This window comes from Symphalangus syndactylus, chromosome 15 (assembly GCF_028878055.3).
Source record: "Symphalangus syndactylus isolate Jambi chromosome 15, NHGRI_mSymSyn1-v2.1_pri, whole genome shotgun sequence".
NCBI classification, from domain to species: Eukaryota; Metazoa; Chordata; class Mammalia; order Primates; family Hylobatidae; genus Symphalangus; species Symphalangus syndactylus.
Genome location: NC_072437.2, coordinates 61232290 through 61251703, shown reverse-complemented (window position 1 = coordinate 61251703; position 19414 = coordinate 61232290). Strand labels below are relative to the sequence as shown.

The window sequence follows — 19414 nt, the reverse complement described above, 5'->3', positions numbered from 1 at the left end:
CATGAGTGAACTCCCATTCACAATTGCTTCAAAGAGAATAAAATACCTAGGAATCCAACTTACAAGGGATGTGAAGGACCTCTTCAAGGAGAACTACAAACCACTGCTCAATGAAATAAAAGAGGATACAAACAAATGGAAGCACATTCCATGCTCATGGGTTGGAAGAATCAATATCGTGAAAATGGCCATACTGCCCAAGGTAATTTATAGATTCAATGCCATCCCCATCAAGCTACCAATGACTTTCCTCACAGAATTGGAAAAAACTACTTTAAAGTTCATATGGAACCAAAAAAGAGCCCGCATTGCCAAGTCAATCCTAAGCCAAAAGAACAAAGCTGGAGGCATCACGCTACCTGACTTTAAACTATTCTACAAGGCTACAGTAACCAAAACAGCATGGTACTGGTACCACAACAGAGACATAGATCAATGGAACAGAACAGAGCCCTCAGAAATGATGCCGCATATCTACAACTATCTGATCTTTGACAAACTTGACAAAAACAAGCAATGGGGAAAGGATTCCCTATTTAATAAATGGTGCTGGGAAAACTGGCTAGCCATATGTAGAAAGCTGCAACTGGATCCCTTCCTTACACCTTATACAAAAATTAATTCAAGATGGATTAAAGACTTATATGTTAGACCTAAAACCATTAAAATCCTACAAGAAAACCTAGGCAATACCATTCAGGACATAGGCATGGGCAAGGACTTCATGTCTAAAACACCAAAAGCAATGGCAACAAAAGGCAAAATTGACAAATGGGATCTCATTAAACTAAAGAGCTTCTGCACAGCAAAAGAAACTACCATCAGAGTGAACAGGCAACCTACAGAATGGGAGAAAATTTTTGCAACCTACTCATCTGACAAAGGGCTAATATCCAGAATCTACAATGAACTCAAACAAATTTACAAGAAAAAAACAAACAACCCCATCAAAAAGTGGGCAGAGGACATGAACAGACACTTCTCAAAAGACGACATTTATGCAGCCAAAAAACACATGAAGAAATGCTCCTCATCACTGGCCATCAGAGAAATGCAAATCAAAACCACAGTGAGATACCATCTCACACCAGTTAGAATGGCCATCATTAAAAAATCAGGAAACAACAGGTGCTGGAGAGGATGTGGAGAAATAGGAACACTTTTACACTGTTGGTGGGACTGTAAACTAGTTCAACCATTGTGGAAGTCAGTGTGGCGATTCCTCAGGGATCTCAAACTAGAAATACCATTTGACCCAGCCATCCCATTACTGGGTATATACCCAAAGGACTATAAATCATGCTGCTATAAAGACACATGCACACGTATGTTTATTGCGGCACTATTCACAATAGCAAAGAGTTGGAACCAACCCAAATGTCCAACAACGATAGACTGGATTAAGAAAATGTGGCACATATACACCATGGAATACTATGCAGCCATAAAAAATGATGAGTTGGTGTCCTTTGTAGGGACATGGATGAAATTGGAAAACATCATTCTCAGTAAACTATCACAAGGACAAAAAACCAAACACCGCATGTTCTCACTCATAGGTGGGAATTGAACAATGAGAACTCATGGACACAGGAAGGGGAACATCACACTCCGGGGACTGTTGTGGGGTGGGGGGAGGGGGGAGGGACAGCATTAGGAGATACACCTAATGCTAAATGACGAGTTAATGGGTGCAGGAAATCAACATGGCACATGGATACATATGTAACAAACCTGCACATTGTGCACATGTACCCTAAAACCCTAAAGTATAATAAAAAAAAAAAATTAAAAAAAAAAAAAGAAAAAGAAAAAATGCATCCCACTAATATTTTTAAATTACCAGAGGAGATGTTTCTACAACTTCTATGATGCACTATATTGCTGATTCCCTCATCCCAGCTACAGGCAGTTACACGGATGACTGCCAGGGACCATAACTATAGCACTTCCTGTCAGACATACTTCACCTCTCCTTTTCTATTCCTTAATACCTGGTGTAAAGCCCACTCCCTCCCTTAGCCTCATCCTGCTAAGACAGCACTCCCTGCTGAAGGGAACCCTCCTTAGATCACTCTTCTATTCCCTTGGGACTCTCTTGAGATTAATGTCCAATCATCCTTGCAGATTTTAAAAAATAATCTTCAATCTGTCAGAGTTTATTTTCTTTATAATAGTCTCACCATCTGGAATATAACATTGAGAATGTAATAATAATCTAGTTAATACATCAAAGAAGTGGATATGCAGGACCAAGGCCCCTTAGGCAGCACTGTCTAATAGAATTGCTTACAATGACAGAAATGGCCTATATATATTTCCCAAAATGGTAGCCACTAACTACATGTGGCTCTCAAGCAATTAATATGTTGTGGTGTTTCTTTTCATTCATTTTTAGTTAACTAAATTTAAATAGCCACAGGCAGCTAGTGGCTACCATATTGAATAACAGGAAAGAAAACAGAGCTGCCTGCATTACTTATCTCCGTGGTATCAATATCAAAGAGAAAGGAAGAAAAGAGAGAAAGAAAAACAAAGGAAAGGAAAAAGAGAAAAGAAATACACCCAGGAAAACCTTTACTCCACCTGCCCCTTTCAGAAATTATCACTACTAGTATCAAAATGAATCTGAATACATCGTTAATTCTCAAACACTTTTTAACCTAAGATGAATTTTCAATAGGTTTTTATAACTTGTTAATTTAAAATTCTAAAACACGTCATGCAAATCTAAAAAATATATCCAGAATGTAGCAGAGAGAGACAAATAAATGCAAAGTATTAATGATAGAATAGGAAATAATAAAGTATAGAGCAAGATGGTCTAACATATACAAAATTAGAGGGGAAAAGGCAATACTTGACAAAACAATGGCAAAATTTTCACAGAAAGATACCCATCATATTCAAAAAGCCAAAAAAAAAATCCCTATCAGAATAAAAAAGAAAAAAATCTCACCCAGACACGTAAAAGAAGCTCTACAACACCAAAGATAAAAAAAAAAATCACAGAACCAGACAAAGAGAAAAGGCAGATTACCTGGAAAGGAATCAGTTCTACTAAACGCCAAGTTCTCAAAAATAGCAATGAAAGCCAGAAGAGAAAATAGTATCTTCAATGTGTTAAGCATAGATATCTAAAACCCTCAATTGCATCTCAATTGCATGCCCTAGGAAGGCTATCCTTCCAAAGCAAAGGCAAATAGATATTTTGAGACATTAAGTATATTAACAAAAAAAAAAAATTGTGGGTCAACCTGATTAAATATCATTTTTAAAAAAGATACTTTCAAACAGAATTTTGCCATCACACTCTCACTAAGGAATCTTAATAATATACTTAAAGCAAAAGTAAAATAATGGGGGGGGCGGGGACAAAAATAAAAAAGAATGATGTGTGTAGAAACATATATACATATACACATATTTATAATATGACTCAATAATAGTAAAATCTAACTTATTAAAAGAAAACAGATACACTGAAATTTCACTCAAAACTAGCATACAAGTAAAAAAAGATATTAAAGTATTCTTTGGTTCAAGAGAAGAGATATTGCTTACTTTTGTACCTTTTAGGTACATGCAAGTTAAATTTCTTTTTAAAGTGGGTTCATGTTAAATTTCTTTTCTAAGATTAGATTAGTAAATGAGGAAAAATAAAATAAGAAATTAAATATCACTCCAAAAGAAGTTAAGGAGAATAAAGAGGAACGATGAATATAGAAAAGGAAGAAGCAGAAAGAAGAGGAGGAGCAGGAGCAGTTTGGATGATGAACCTGGAAAAAGTAGCATAAATTAAAAATTCAAAATGAAACATCAGACATAAATTCCAACATATTTTCACAATTGATACAAAAAGTTAAAACTACCAGATAAAGACAAAGATTATCAGATGGGGTAAAAAAAATTATTCATATGGTATTTATAATAGATATTCCTAAAATATAAGGTATAAAAATGATTAGTTGGGAAAAATGTAAACAGCTGCAAACATCAAGATGGATAAATCTATGAAACAATATTGAGAGGAAATACAACTCTCAGAAGAATGCATGGAAGATGACTCGTTAACATACAGTTCAAAAACATATAAAACCAAACGGTAGGTTAATGAGGAATATGTATATGCTAAAACTATAATAGAAAGGAATGATAAACCCAAAACTCAGGATAGTGGTTACCACAGAATAGTAGGGGGAAGGGGTGCTTAGGAATGAGGGTATAAGATTAAGAAGGGATGAAAGGAAGCTTCAAAGCTATATGCAATATTATATGTCACAGACTCAGTAGGCAAGGAGATGCATGCTTTACTGTTATGACAAATTGTCTTTTGGAAATGTTTAATATTTTATTTAAAAATTTAAAGTAAGTCAAAGTATTAGCAACTTCAAATTTCTGATCTTGAAAGACTTCCTCAGATCACGTTGATCAGTACACTGATCTCACTGATTGTCACAAGTTTTTCTGTCTTTACACATGTGACATATGGTATGAACTAGATCATCTCCGAAATCAAGATGTTCCACCTGCTTTGTGTTTTAATCCCAGAAATGAAGAAAAAATAGATTCCAAAAATGACACTTACTAAATGGAATAATGACATTCAAAGGCTGTTTACTTGTTTTCACGTAAACACATACATTTCTGCAAAATTTTCCAAAATGATCTTCTCAAAATTATAGTTATCAACTTAAGAATCTCTTTAGAAATGTAACAAAAAGATAACTATGAGAAAATTATTCTTGTTAATTTGAAAATGAAAATTTTAACTATGATTAATGGAAAATGCCTAAAATCTCAAAACACAAAAACCTGAGAAGCCTAGATTTTGAGACAAAAAATCTTACCCTTGACAGGCACGTCAAATTAAGAAAATAAAGATACCTTCTATCACTAATTTGCTAAATGCATAGATGAGTATGATCTATAAATGCTTGATATCAATCATAATGATGTTGCTGTCTACTTTTTTATGTTTCTACCCAAATGTATTCCATAATTCAAACATAATTATTGACTATGTCAAGATCCACTAAAAATAATATTTGATAATTTGAAGAAATTGGTCTTTTCCCTGGTGTTCAGAACTAGCTCAAAACTGTCACCAAGGCCAGGCGCGGTGGCTCACGCTTGTAATCCCAGCACTTTGGGAGGCCGAGGTGGGCGGATCACGAGGTCAGGAGATCGAGACCACATGAAACCCTGTCTCTACTAAAAAAATACAAAAAAATTAGCCGGGCGTGGTGGCGGGCGCCTGTAGTCCCAGCTCCTCGGAGAGGCTGAGGCAGGAGAATGGCGTGAATCCGGGAGGCGGAGCTTGCAGTGAGCCGAGATTGCGCCACTGCACTCCAGCCTGGGCGACAGAGCGAGACTCCGTCTCAAAAAAAAAAAAAAAAAAACTGTCGCCAAGAATACTAATCAATAAATAACGAATAGAAGACGTTTGTGATCTCTACATCAAACCTTCATAAAGCAAGGCAAATAATCTAGTATTTAGCATACTGATTTTCACATAATTCATAGAGAGTAAAAGGCTGACATGGCTCACAATTGCTAGGCAGTTTCAGAAGTTGAAGAGTGGCTCTAAAAATATTACGTATCCAGCGCCAAGAGGGGAGAGCTAATTGGGAGTACAGAGGAATCTACTTTTTCCTTGATTTCTTTTCTTTCGTTTTTTTTTTTTTTTTTTTTTTTTTTTTTTTTTGAGACAGAGTCTCACTCTATTGTCCAGGCTGGAGTGCAGTGGCATGATCTCAGGTCACTGCAACCTCTGCCTCCCAGGTTCAAGGGATTCTCGTGCTTCAACTTCCCAAGTGGCAGGGAGTACAGGCATGTACCACCATGCCCAGATAATTTTTGTATTTTTAGTAGAGACGGGGTTTCACCATGTTGGCCAGACTGGTCTCAAACTCCTGGCCTCAAGTGATCCGCCCGTCTCAGCCTCCCAAAGTGCCACAACTACAGGTATGAGCCACCGTACTCGGCCTTCCTTCATTTGTTATTTAAATAAATCCTAAACCTACACCAGCATTGGAAAACCATCAATCAGTTCAATTTTCTTTTTTGTTCTATTCAGACATTTAAAAAACTTTAATTTACTTAATGATATTACAGGTCTAACAATGATCTCAAACTTAACAAAAATTAGAAATTCTTTTTAGTCACATACTGCATAAAAATTAAAAACTGATTCAAAGAGCAGCCATATCATAACTAACAGGAAAGTCTAAAAATTTGATCACAGGCATAACTTCCAAGTTTTACATATCCAGCTAAGTCATTTCTCTAATTGGAACACTGGACAAAGAAATATTCAAAAGTATCTTCTTGAGCCCGGCACAGCGGCTCACACCTGTAATCCCAGCACTTTGGGAGGTCGAGGTGTGTGGATCATTAGAGGTCAGGAGTTCAAGATCAGCCTGGCCAACATGGTGAGGCCTGTCTCTACTAAAAATACAAAAATTAGCCAGGTGCACACCTGTAATCCCAGCTACTCAGGAGGCTGAGGCAGGAGAATCGCTTGAACTCAGGAGACGGAGGCTGCAGTGATCCAAGATTGCACCACTGCCCTCCAGCCTTGGCGACAGAGTGAGACTCCATCTCAAAAAAAAAAAAAAAAAAAAAAGGGGGATCTTCTCAATTTTCTCTCTAAATAAAGTGGCATGATTTCAGAAAAAATTCGCCAATGATATTTTCTATTCTTTTCAATTAAAAAAAACTACTTCATGGATAACATCATGGATTCCTAATAACATATTCTAGAATTGTCCATCCTTAGAGAAACAATTCCACCAGTTTCTAGTTTTTCTTCTTTAAATAAGGTTCAAATGAACAAGACACGGCATAATTTCCCAGTGTTTTTAGGTAAAATCACAATAATAATCCATTGTAAGATGCACGAATTCGTATATGAAAACCTTCTATTTTGTTTTCTTTCGTTAGCACAGACATCTCTTTTGAGTAGATGAAGAAGAGGAGAATAATAGTAGTAGTAAATAAAGGGTCTACTCCTCATTATATTGAAAAACTATGAATATTTCCAGTGCCCACTGGCTGACAGATAAACTGCGAAACGAGTGTGAATTGTCTCCCCAGTCAACCCCCCCAATACCCTCTTCCTATGTTTAAACTCCATGGAAATACGGTATGAATCTGCTTTGTTTACTCAAGCCCCACACCCAACATACTACTAGAAAACAGCAGGTGCTCAATAATTTTTTTTTTTTTTTTGCTCTCGCACTCAAGCTGGAATGCAGTGGCATGATGCCAGCTCACTGCAATCTCCACCTCCTAGGTTCAAACAATTCTCCTGCCTCGGCCTCCTGAATAGCTGGGATTACAGGCGTCCGCCACCATGCCCGGCTAATTTTTGTAATTTTAGTAGAGACGCGGTTTCGCCATGTTAGCCAGGCTGGTCTGGAATGCCTGACCTCAAGTGATCCACCCACCTTGGCCTCCCAGAGTGCTGGGATTACAGGCTTGAGCTACCATACCTGGCCAAACATATTTTTAAATGAACATATTTTACAGGCAATGATTAAGCTGGACACCAAAGCTCTTCATTTATGAATATATCTGTCAAATAAATTCCCCAATCCATTCTCAGTTTCTAACACTAGCCAAGGTAAGACTAAAGAAGGCTAAAATTAAAACCTCATTGTTTCAATCAACAAATCTTTATGGAGCATTTCCTACATGCTAAACAGTGTGTTTGGTAATGCGAGGTAAATTACACATATGAAGCCCTAGTCTCATGCCAACCATTAGTTTGCAGTCTAGAGGACAGACTGGAAATGGCAAAATATGGAAAAATAAAGTTGAAATATACTAAAGTTTCTTTGTTCACTCATCATACTCCTTAGTTAAATGTCACTCAGTCTCACATCTCAGCAGGTAAGGTTGTTTTCTTTTAAATACATGTACGGTCAAGGATTTCTGCATACTATATCCCAGCCACAGAAATGTCCAAAAAAGTAATAATCAGAGCAAATTCTTCTCCATATCATGAACCTCCAATTATAGCATACAATTCTAGCCTTCAGAACACACACACACATATATACACATGACTACATATACATATATTCTTATGCAGAAATAATCATTCATTTCTTACACAATGAAAACCCAAAACTGATCTACAATCCTTGCAGCTCTGAAATTCTCTGATTCTGACTGTTTAGGTATTTCATAACAACTTCTGCTTGAATTTTTTCAAGAATACTCTTGTTTAGCCACCTACCTAATTCAGAGTTAGCAAACGGCCTCTGAATAGACTGAAATCTCTCTTTTTAGGCACCACAATTAACATACATGATATATTTCAGGTACATCTTCCTGGTTTTTGTTTTTTTAACAAGTCTGTCTCCTACCATACAATAATCTGACAAGTTTAAATATGTCCAGTTTATCAAAATATATTTACACTGATTGTTAAATTTTGTTCACAACTATTTCTTAGAGGCACCAAAAATTAGCCCCATTCCAAAACTGACTTATGGAAACACCTATGGTACTGTTTTCAGATAAAATACAGGATACTCACTTAAATTTGGACTTCAGATAAACAGTGTGTGTGTGTCTAGAATTGAATATTTCTGGTTGTCCTGTACTTTTATTTGGTAAATATAGCAAAACTAACCTATAGGCCCCTACAACGACATCATTTCCAACAACACAAAAAATTAATTAGTGGTATTTCTTACGGTGTCAAGTAAGATCAGCAAGTAAATATACAACGACAAAATTCGGGGTGAAACTCAGTCATATTAAATTAATAGTTTCTCACATGACAATTCTCTTTTAGAAAACACCTTGAGTTTCTAAAAATTCTATGTGGGCAAAAGGCTTTTTTAAAGTCCCTGAGCAATGTACCACTCAGTAATAAATGCAAAAGGTACTATTGAGACTATATTTCTTCCTGCATATAAATATTAGGTATTCAGTTTGTACTTTGAGAAACTGTTGAGGTTTACTAGGCACAATGAAAAAAAGTATTAAACTAAAAGAACACATTAATGACATCTGCCCTGTTGGTGTTCAAATAGATGAATTACCTCACAGGATTGCTGGTCAAAGACACTCGGAGAGACTCCAGACATGTGACAAGTCTCTCATCTGCAGACCCCATTTTCAGCTCATGAATGAATTCCTGAGGTGAGATCTGTCGGCTTCTCTTAAGACTTCCCTATAAAATAAGTCAAAAAATGTTTTGATTAATACTGCATGGAGATTATCCATTAAAAAATAACAAGTTAATCCCCCTAGCAGCAGCACATAACTACTATAATTAGCACTATTTGCGCAAGGGTGGTAGATAATTTCCTTTCTTCTGCCCAAAAATCTACGCATTCATAATCTGTGGTATCCACAACAGATAGTAATACAACATCAGAAGGTGTGCAAATTGAAATAACTGCTTTCTCAAATGTAAAATGTCATGGAGAACAATTGTGTAATACAGAAAATGTCTTAAAATACAGTAATATTTTTAGGCACACACAAAATAAAATTCAAAACTCAATATAAGAACTACCCTACTAAAATTAGTATTCTGAGCAGTGTAGAAAAGGCTATTAGGTATTAATTCATTCAACTATCACTATAAGCCTAGTTCTAGGCACTGTAGACACATGGATTAACAAAAAGCAAAGTCTGGAAGAAATGCAAGCAAGAAAATAATAATTTTCAGTACAGTCTACTTCCTGTAACACAGCACTGAGAGACTCAGAGAAAGAACATCTAACTTGGCAGAACAGATCAGGGAAGCTTGCATAACAGGGGTACATCTTCCTGGTTTTTCTTTTGTAAGTAAGCATTAAGGAGGCAAAGAATAAGAAAGGAATTAACTTCCAGACCAAAACATAACACGCACTTACACATGCAGAGAAAAACAAAAATATATGCAACTGAAGATAGAGGCCAGATCATGGAGTGATAGAGCACTACTAAGCAATTAGCTCTCCTGGGGAGTTTTGGAAGGATCACTCCAGTGTGAAATACAAATTAGAAGAGTTAGAGTTCACTCATTATTCAACAAACATTAAGTACCTACTAAATACTGGGCACTGTTTTAAGTACTGAGAATAGAGCAGAGATGAAAGAAGAATAAGAGATTGAACTTCCTACCTACATGTAGCTTTACTACATATGGGGAGAAACAGGTAATACATAAAATAATGAAAATGCATTGCACTGTAAATAATACATGCTGTAGAGAAGAATAAAAGCAGGAAAGAGAGTAAGTAGCATCATATGAGACATGCAATTTTAAACAGGATGGTCAAAGAAAGCCTCACAGAGAAGACTTCAAAGGCCTCAAACTTGAGTGTTTAAATAAAAAGTCTAAAGGAGATAAGACAGCTAACCATGCAGATACAGGAAAAAAAAAAAATGCTGTGATGCAGGGAACTGTAGGTTTTATAGCCCACTCAAAGAACTTGGACTTTTACTCTGAGATCAGAAGCAGAGAGATCTGTTGAGAAGGTATCTATACAGCCTAGATAGGAAATGATGAGGTTGGTGAACAATAAAGTTCTGAATTCTATTATTTGAATTACAGATTCACCATCCAACGGCAGGAAATGAATTGTGTAAGTTCAAAAGAAGATCAGGTGAAGTGGTAGGAAATTAGGTGTTTTTCACGTTTTTTGTTTGTATTAATTTACTATAATGTTATTCAAGAAAACATTCCCAATAAAGCAAAACAAATTAGCACTGTAAAGACGGGTTATTTTTATTCATGTCATTATCAAAGTAGTAATTTAATAAAGAAGAATTCAATGGTACAATCTCCGAAAATAAAAGGGGAAATGGTGAAAGCTATGAAAATTAACATCCGATTATTTTTACCGCTTTATTTTTACCGATTATTTCTTTGATATCATTCAAAGAACATATTCAACTTGCACCAACACAGCACTTATTGATGTCTCTTTTTGCTCTGAATTACCAAAGGATTGATTGTTTCACAGAGAAAATTTGGAAAACACAGAAAAGCAACAGGAACAAAGGTGCCTCAAAATAACTACTGTTAATGTATTTCTACATAAAGCATTTTTCTCATATATAGAGAGAATATTAATATATTTGCATATATTTATATTTTAAAACATATATGATATGGTTTGGCTGTGTCCCCACCCAAATCCCGTCTTGAATACTAGTTCCTATAATCCCATGTTTTGGGAGGGACCCAGTAGGAGGTAATTGAATCTTGAGGGCGGTTACCTCCATGCTGTTCTCATGATAGTCAGTGAGTTCTCACGAGATCTGATGGTTTTAAAAGGGGCTTTTCCCACACCTTCGCTTGGCACTTCTTGCCTGCTGCCATATAAGATGTGACTTTGCTCCTCCTTTGCCTTCTGCCATGATTGTGAGGCCTCCCCAGCCATGTGAAACTGTGAGTACATTAAACCTTTTTATTTATAAATTACCCAATCTCAGCTGGGCGCAGTGGCTCATGCCTGTAATCCCAGCACTTTGGGAGGCTGAGGCGGGCAGATCACCTGAGGTCGGGAGTTTGAGACCAGCCTGACCAACATGGAGAAACCCTTTCTCTACTAAAAGTATAAAATTAGCTGAGCATGGTGGCACATGCCTATAATCCCAGCTACTCAGGAGGCTGAGGCAGGAGAATAGCTTGAACCTGGGAGGCGGAGGTTGCAGTGAGCAGAGATCGTGCCATTGCACTCCAGCCTAGGCAACAAGAGTGAAACTCCGTCTCAAAAAAAAAATAAAAATAAAAATAAATAAATTACCCAGTCTCAGGTACATCTTATTAGCAGCGTGAGAAAAAACTAATACAATACACTTTACTTATTTAAAACATCGTTTGATACCTATTGTTCTATAGGCTACTGTTATCTTTAAGCAATATTTCATGAACATATTCCAATTTCAACACATAAGCCATAAAGAATATGACCTCTTCCTGCCTACAGACTATTGCATTATTTACTTAATTAGTCCCTGGCTCTTGGGCAAGTAGGTTGTTTACAATTTCTTGATATCATAAATTTTTCAAGTTTCCTGTGTGTGCTGTCAGGCCAGTATTTTTATCCAAAAATATAGCAGTGGAGGTTAACTAGATGATCTCTTGTAGCTCATTCTAAATTTATTACCTAAAAACTTGCAATTTGGGTAGGATCAAAATAAACCACAACTGAATAAATAGATTTTTTTCTTCAACAATAAGTAAGCTCCATGTAGCAAATACTTTTTAAGTATAAGAATAACCAATAAGTGCATGTGGATAAGAATAAAAGTGGTATTAAAAGATAAAAAACAAAAACCACCTATCCTACATCTTAGCCCTGTCTCACAAAGACAGTAATTCTCAATTCCTTTAACAGTTTCTTCTGATAGTTACTTAATATGTCTAAATAATGTACCTGATATTTTTAGATTTCTAAATATTCATTATTACCTTTGATTTGTATTATGAAAAATAAGGATTTAATTATCTTCAAACATTGGAACCTCTTCTCTTCCAACTCCTGAATAGCAATAGGTAAACTCAATTGAACCAAAAGATGCCATTCCATGAAATGAGAGCTAACTGAATCCACATTTTATAAAGTCCTTACAGCTACATCACTAAAGAGATGAGTTCAGGCATCCAAAAATCTTAATGCTTTAGTTCATTTTATTATCACTCAATAGGATATGTCCCAATCATAAAATCGCTCAATTACTGTAAGGATATAAACAGACACTTTTCAACAGAAGACATTTATGTTGCCAAAAAACATATGAAAAAAAGCTCATCATCACTGGTCATTAGAGAAATGCAAATCAAAACCAAAATGAGATACCATCTCACGCCAGTTAGAATGGCAATCATTAAAAAGTCAGGAAACAACAGGTGCTGGAGAGCTTGTGGAGAAATAGGAACACTTTTACACTGTTGGTGAGAGTGTAAATAGTTCAACCATTGTGGAAGACAGTGTGGCGATTCCTCAAGGTTCTAGAACTAGAAATACCATTTGACCGAGCAATCCCATTACTGGGTATATACCCAAAGGATTATAAATCATGCTGCTATAAAGACACATGCACATGTATGTTTATTGCAGCAGTGTTCACAATAGCAAAGACTTGGAAGCAACCCAAATGCCCATCAATGATAGACTGGATGAAGAAAATGTAACACATATACACCATGGAATACTCTGCAGCCATAAAAAAAAGAATGAGTTCATGTCCTTTGCAGGGACATAGATGAAGCTGGAAACCATCATTCTCAGCAAACTAACAACAAGAACAGAAAACCAAACACTGCATGTTCTCACGCATAAGTTGGAGTTGAACAATGAGAACACACGGACATAGGGAGGGGAACCTCACATACCAGGGCTTTTCAGGGGGTTGGGGGGCTAAGATAGGGATAGCATTTGGACAAATACCTAATGTAAATGACGGGTTGATGGGTGCATCAAATCACCATGGCACGTGTATACCTATGTAACAAACCTGCATGTTTTGGACTTGTATCCCAGAAATTAAAGTATTTTTTTAAAAAAAGAAAAAAGGAAATACCTATAGATAAAACTACAACACAATTTGTGGAGAGAAATTGAGGACAACCTACAAAAATAGACACATTATACCATACTCGTAGATCAGAAGACTTAATTTTATTAAGAAATTCATTAAGTACATTTTCTGAAAAAAATAATCCATAGATTCAATCAATGATTACTGTCAAAATCCCATCAAGTGTTTTGTAGAAATTGAGAATTACATTCTAAAATTTATATGAAAATAAAGGAGACCTAAAACAGGAAAAACAATTGTGATAAAGAACAAAGTTGGGGGGGCTTACACTACCTGATTTCAAGATTAACTGTAAATCTATAGTAATCAAATTAGAGTGATACATGCATCAGTGGAATAGAGAGTCCAGAAATATAACTTAGATCGTCAATGATTTTCACAAAAGTTGCCAATGTGATTCAATGGGGGGAAGAAGAATCTCTTCAACAAATGGTGCTAGAACAATTGGACTTTCATATGAAAGAAAGTGAACCTGGATCCTAGACCTAAAAGTGAAAGCTAAAACTATAAAACATCTAGAAGAAAACAGGTAAAAATCCTCCCTGCCTTAGAGAAGGCAAAGATTTCTTAAATAGGACACAAAGAGTACTGGCTATAAAACTAAAATATTGTACCTCATTAAATTCAAAAGTCTCTTATTAAATTAGTTTCGGTAAGGAAATGAAAGGTAAGCACAAACCAGGAGAAAATATTTGCAATACAGTTAAGAACTGTATAGAGTCTGAGATTTCAACTGTATAGAGTCTGAGATTTCAACTTACAAGCTAAGTTAGCCTGTTACTATTTCACAGATGCTGGCAGAAAACACAAGACTCCTGGATTAGAGCCAAAGGACTTCATTATGCATGTGTTAGGTCCCTAACCCACCCAATCGCATGGGGACAATGCAGGGCCCATGGTGAATACCTGCACATGCAGTGGATTGCATCATAAGAGAAAAACACAGAGCTTAGGGGATTCACCATTTTTATAGTGAGCAGTAATAGGCATGCTCATTGTGCAGAGGGAGGCAAAACCTCACCTCTCCAGGCTACTCACTGCAAATGCAACTCAGAAAAATGGGATGGGTAAAGAGCAATCAAACCTTGTGTTCTTGGCATAGCCAGCAAGTAGATGCAGGGAAACTCAGGACCCATGGAAGACTGCCTCTCCCAATGATACATTTCATAAAGGACTAGTATTCAGAATAAAGAACTCCTATAACTCAAGAGTAATAAGACAAATTAATAAACAGATTAAAAACTTCATAACAGAAGATATGTGAATGGCCAATAATCACATGAGGACATGTTCAAGATCACCTGTCAACAGGGGAATTCAAATTGGAACCACAAATGAGGGAGTGCTACATAGTCCCTATAGTAGTCTCCTAGAGTAGTGAGAATTTGATACTCCTGGAACTCTTCTACACTACTGGTGGACATATAAAATGATACTGTCACCCTGGAAGATGTTTGTTGCTTTTAAGTTAAATATACATTGCCCATATTACTCAGCAATTGCAGTTAGGTGTTAAGCAGGAGGAAAAAAATGAAAAAAATCTACGATGTATGGAATACCTTTATTCTTAATAGTCAAAATCTGAGAACAACCCAAGTATTCATCAACAAATTATAGTATAACCACACAATGAAATACTATGCAGCAATAAAAAGAATTCACTACTGATAAATGCAACAAGACAAAGGAATCAAAAAATTATGCTAGGTTGAAGTAGCCCAAACAAAAAGTACACAGTGGATGGTTCTATTTATATGAAAAACCAAAACTAACCTGTCAATCTTTTCTCTAGGGCCATTACAATTCAGGCACAGAAGCAAAGCTACTAAATTTGGTGTATTTGGCTGGAGGATGGGATTAAAAGGAGGCAACATTTTAAATAGGGCAGCAAGTAGATTTAACCAATAAACACCGGGAAAGACAGACTAAATCCACTAGCTAACGATAATTACTTAACCATATTGAACTGTCCAACTTGAACAGTTTGTTGCCTCAAGGATTCTGCATTCTCACTGAGAATCCTGCCTCTAACACCCTCCGCCCTTACTCAAACCCTCACCACCACTACTACAACCCTTACCCAGGCCCACTCCTAAAAATTGGTTAGACCTGGGCTGAGAGTGGCTTCCCACAGAAGGCCTCTCGTGAGCCACACAACGGGTCCCTTCCCCCAATCTATGGATTCATTTTTCATAACTCTTACTCTGTATTAAAATAACTTTCATTACTACTTATTATTTAAAGGATATATTGAACACCTATTGTGTGTCAAGTACTGTTTACATGATGCAGACACAGGAGTGAAATAAAAGTCAAAGATGAGTCCTAGGACTTCGGTCTATGCCAAAACATGGTACCATCTACTTAGATGGGGGAGATAGAATAAAGGGAGTGAGTGATAGGGGAAGTAGCTATTTAAGAGCCTCTAGAGAAAATAATATCTTTTGCTCTAAGAAGAGATATGCGGCTAAGCATGGTGACTCATGCCTGTAATTCCAGCAATTTGGGAGGCTGGGGCAGAAAGACTGCTAGAGGCCAGGAGTTTGAAAACATACTGGGCAACACAGTGAGACCCCATCTCTACAAAAAACATTTTTCTTAATTAACCCAGCATGGTGGTGCATGCCTGTAGATCTAGATACTCATGAAACTGAGGTTGGAAGATCACTTGAGCCCAGGAGTTTGAGGCTGCCATGAGCCATGATCACGCCACTGCACTCCAGCCTAGGCAACAGAGCAAAACTGTGTCTCAAAAAAATTAAAGACAGAAAGAAAGAAAATATCACTTGTGCAGAGACCAGAATGAAGAGGAGAGGACATGGGAAAGCTGAGAAAAAGAACTTCTAGCAAACAGAAGAGAAAATACAAAGTCTTGTGGCAGGAATGAACTTGGCATAGTTAGAGGACAGTAAGAAGACTCAGTGAACATGATAAGGGTAACAGATGACAAGGACAGACAGAAAAGGCAGGGCTCCAATCCTCTAGGCAGGCAGCTGAAAAACTACAGCCTGAATGTCAAATGTTTTTGTATGATCTTGGGGCTGAGAATAATTTTCATATTTTCAAATGCTTGTTAAAGAGAAGAGGAAGAGAATGAATAGGAGGAGGAGGAGGAAGAAGTGAAGAAATCAGAAGCAGCAGCAGCAGCAGATGCAACTGAGACCGTATGTGACAAAGTCTAAAACATTTACTGTGTGGCCATTTAAGAAAAAGTATGCCATTCCCTGATAGGATCTTATAAACCATGGTAAGGACTTTAGGTTTTATTCTGAGTGGGACGGATAAGTATTGGAGAGTTCTGAGCATAGAAAGTATAAGATGAAATAAACATTTTTTAAGGATTTATCTAACTACTGTGTGGCAACAGACTATACACGGCAAAACGTGAAACAAGGAGGTCAGTTAGAAGACTACTGCATTGTCTCGTCAAGAGTTGTTGGTAGCCTGGCATAAGATGCAGTGATGGAAAACATTAGATGTCCTCAATATGAAAATAAATCTTCAATGTACAGCAGACAGGAGGCTGATAGTTTAGCTGTAAGAATGAAAAAAGTAAACTTTGAAGATGATGTCCAGGTTTTTGTTCTCAGCAAGTAAATGAATACTGTCTACTGATCACTGTGACCTTGAAAAGACCAGTTTTAGTGGAGGATTAGGGATAAGCCTGATCATAAATTCAAGAAGAAAAGCAAGAAGAATGGACAACTTTTAGGAGATTTTCTGTAAAGGGGAGAAAAGAACTGGGGCAGTGGCTACAGGGAATCCTAGGGTATAATTTGGGGGGAGTGGGAAAAAAAAATATATATATATGGTAATGTTTGCATGCTGATGAGAATGACCAAGAAAAGGAAACAAAACTGATGATGCAGGGAGGTAGGTACAGGCTCAGAAAAACAAACAAGCAGCCAAACAAGGTGGCTCACGCCTGTAATCCCAACACTTAGGGAGGCCAAGACGGGTGGATCATCTGAGGTCAGGAGTTCAAGACCAGCCTGGCCAACATGGCAAAACCCTGTCTCTATTAAAAACACAAAAATTAGCCGGGCGTGGTGGCGCATGCCTGTAATCCCAGCTCCTCGGGAGGCTGAGGCAGGACAATTGCTTGAACCCAGGAAGCAGAGGTTGCAGTAAGCTGAGATCACACCATTGCGCTCTAGCCTGGGCAACAAGAGAGAAACTCCGTCTAAAAAAAAAAACAAGCAAACAAAAACCACTTGAGTAGATGACAGAGGATGTGCCCTACTATACAAGGGGAGAGACTGACCTTATACAGCTGCAAGGAAAGTTTATCACTGTAAAAAGAGCAAAAGCAGAGTTTAAGGGAACAGATTCTGGTACATTGTCAGATCTGATGATTAGAAAGTGAGGTATGGCAGTTCTATTCTGATTACATCAACATTCTCAGTGAAACAAGCGGCAATATAATCAACTAAAAGTGAGAACACTGAGCTGAAGGTAGGAAATTGTTTTCAGGAAGTAAAGAATTGCAATAAAAATGGTCATGTGGTAGGATATCTGAGCACTGTTAAGGGCTTGCTTATTAACTGTGGTCATTCAAAAAAAGACTAGTCAGTGTAGCAGCTACCTGCTTCCTCCCAGATGCATGCTGTGCTGAGGTGCAGATGCAGAGGAGGGGGGCAAGTTAGTTTAACCAAGGGCAGGGTTTATATGAACGATGAGGCAAACAAACTGATGGTATGTGTGAGAGTGAAGATCTGAGGGTGTTAAGTATATAAGGAGAGAAGTAAGGGCATGGCAGGAACAGGGAGGTGACGAACATGAAACATGTAAAGTCAATGGGTCAGAATTGCCAATGGGATTGCAAAATTCTTAAAGTGAGGATACTAAGTAAATAGGAAAGATAGACAGTACACAGGAAAGGAAGTTTGTAAATCATATTTAGAAGTGGTATTTTACTGTCCCAGGTGACTGAGATTGGGTGAAAAAACAAAGTTCACTAGGAGTGATAAAGTCAAGTAAATGGGAAAGTGGGATGTTGGACAGATCATGTATGTGAATAATGAAATCATTAGGGATGATGGAGGTGGTAGTAGTTTAAGGAAAAGCAATCAACTAGGTAGCCCAGTCTTCAAGGTATAAGAAGTCTGTCATACATGCCAGCATCTCTGTGTGATGCCATCTTCTCCACTAGAATACATCCTACAGGGCAGTGTCTGTGTCTGCCTAATTCATCACTGTAACACCAGTCCTTTGCAAAGTGAATGGCATTCAGTGAATGAATGAAGTTATAATAAAATGGAAGGTATACATAGACTAAGGGTTAAAATAAGAAAAGACCCAAGGCGGGCAGATCACCTGAAGTCAGGAGTTCAAGACCAGCCTGGCCAACATAGTGAAACCCCGTCTCTACTAAAAATATGAAAATTAGCCAGGTGTGGTAGGATCCATCTGTAGTCCCAGCTACTTGGGAGGCTGAGGCAGGAGAATCACTTGAACCCGGGAGGCAGAGGTTGTAGTGAGCTGAGATCGCGCCACTGCACTCCAGCCTGGTGACACAGCCAGACTCCATCTCAAAAAAAATAAATAAATAAATAATAATAAGAAGAAGAAGAAGAAGAAGAAGAAGAAGAAGAAGAAGAAGAAGAAGAAGAAGAAGAAAGAAGAAGATAAGTCACACACACCTCTTAAAGAAATAGGAAATAGACCAGAGAGACTATTTTTCAACACAATTAACTACCTTTTATTATATTACTATCCAAACACAGGTATAAAAGAAAGGAAATTGAGGGGAAAAATATTATATTACAAGAATAATCAGAAATACTCCTTTTAAGCACAGCTCTTGTATTTCATTTAACATAACTTCAAAGGAAGAGGGAAGTACAGGGAGGGG

General features: G+C 37.2%; 1 protein-coding gene across 6 annotated transcripts in view; it reads right to left on the bottom strand.

The window, feature by feature from the left end:
* Nucleotides 1–19414, bottom strand: part of DIAPH3 (diaphanous related formin 3) — a 507090-nt gene that overhangs the window by 369693 nt on the left and 117983 nt on the right. For all 6 annotated transcript variants that reach the window (XM_055244170.2, XM_055244171.2, XM_063618797.1 and 3 more), the window contains one exon: nt 9060–9190. In XM_055244170.2, the coding sequence (XP_055100145.2) occupies nt 9060–9190 (131 nt within the window). The remainder of the gene's footprint in view (nt 1–9059; nt 9191–19414) is intronic.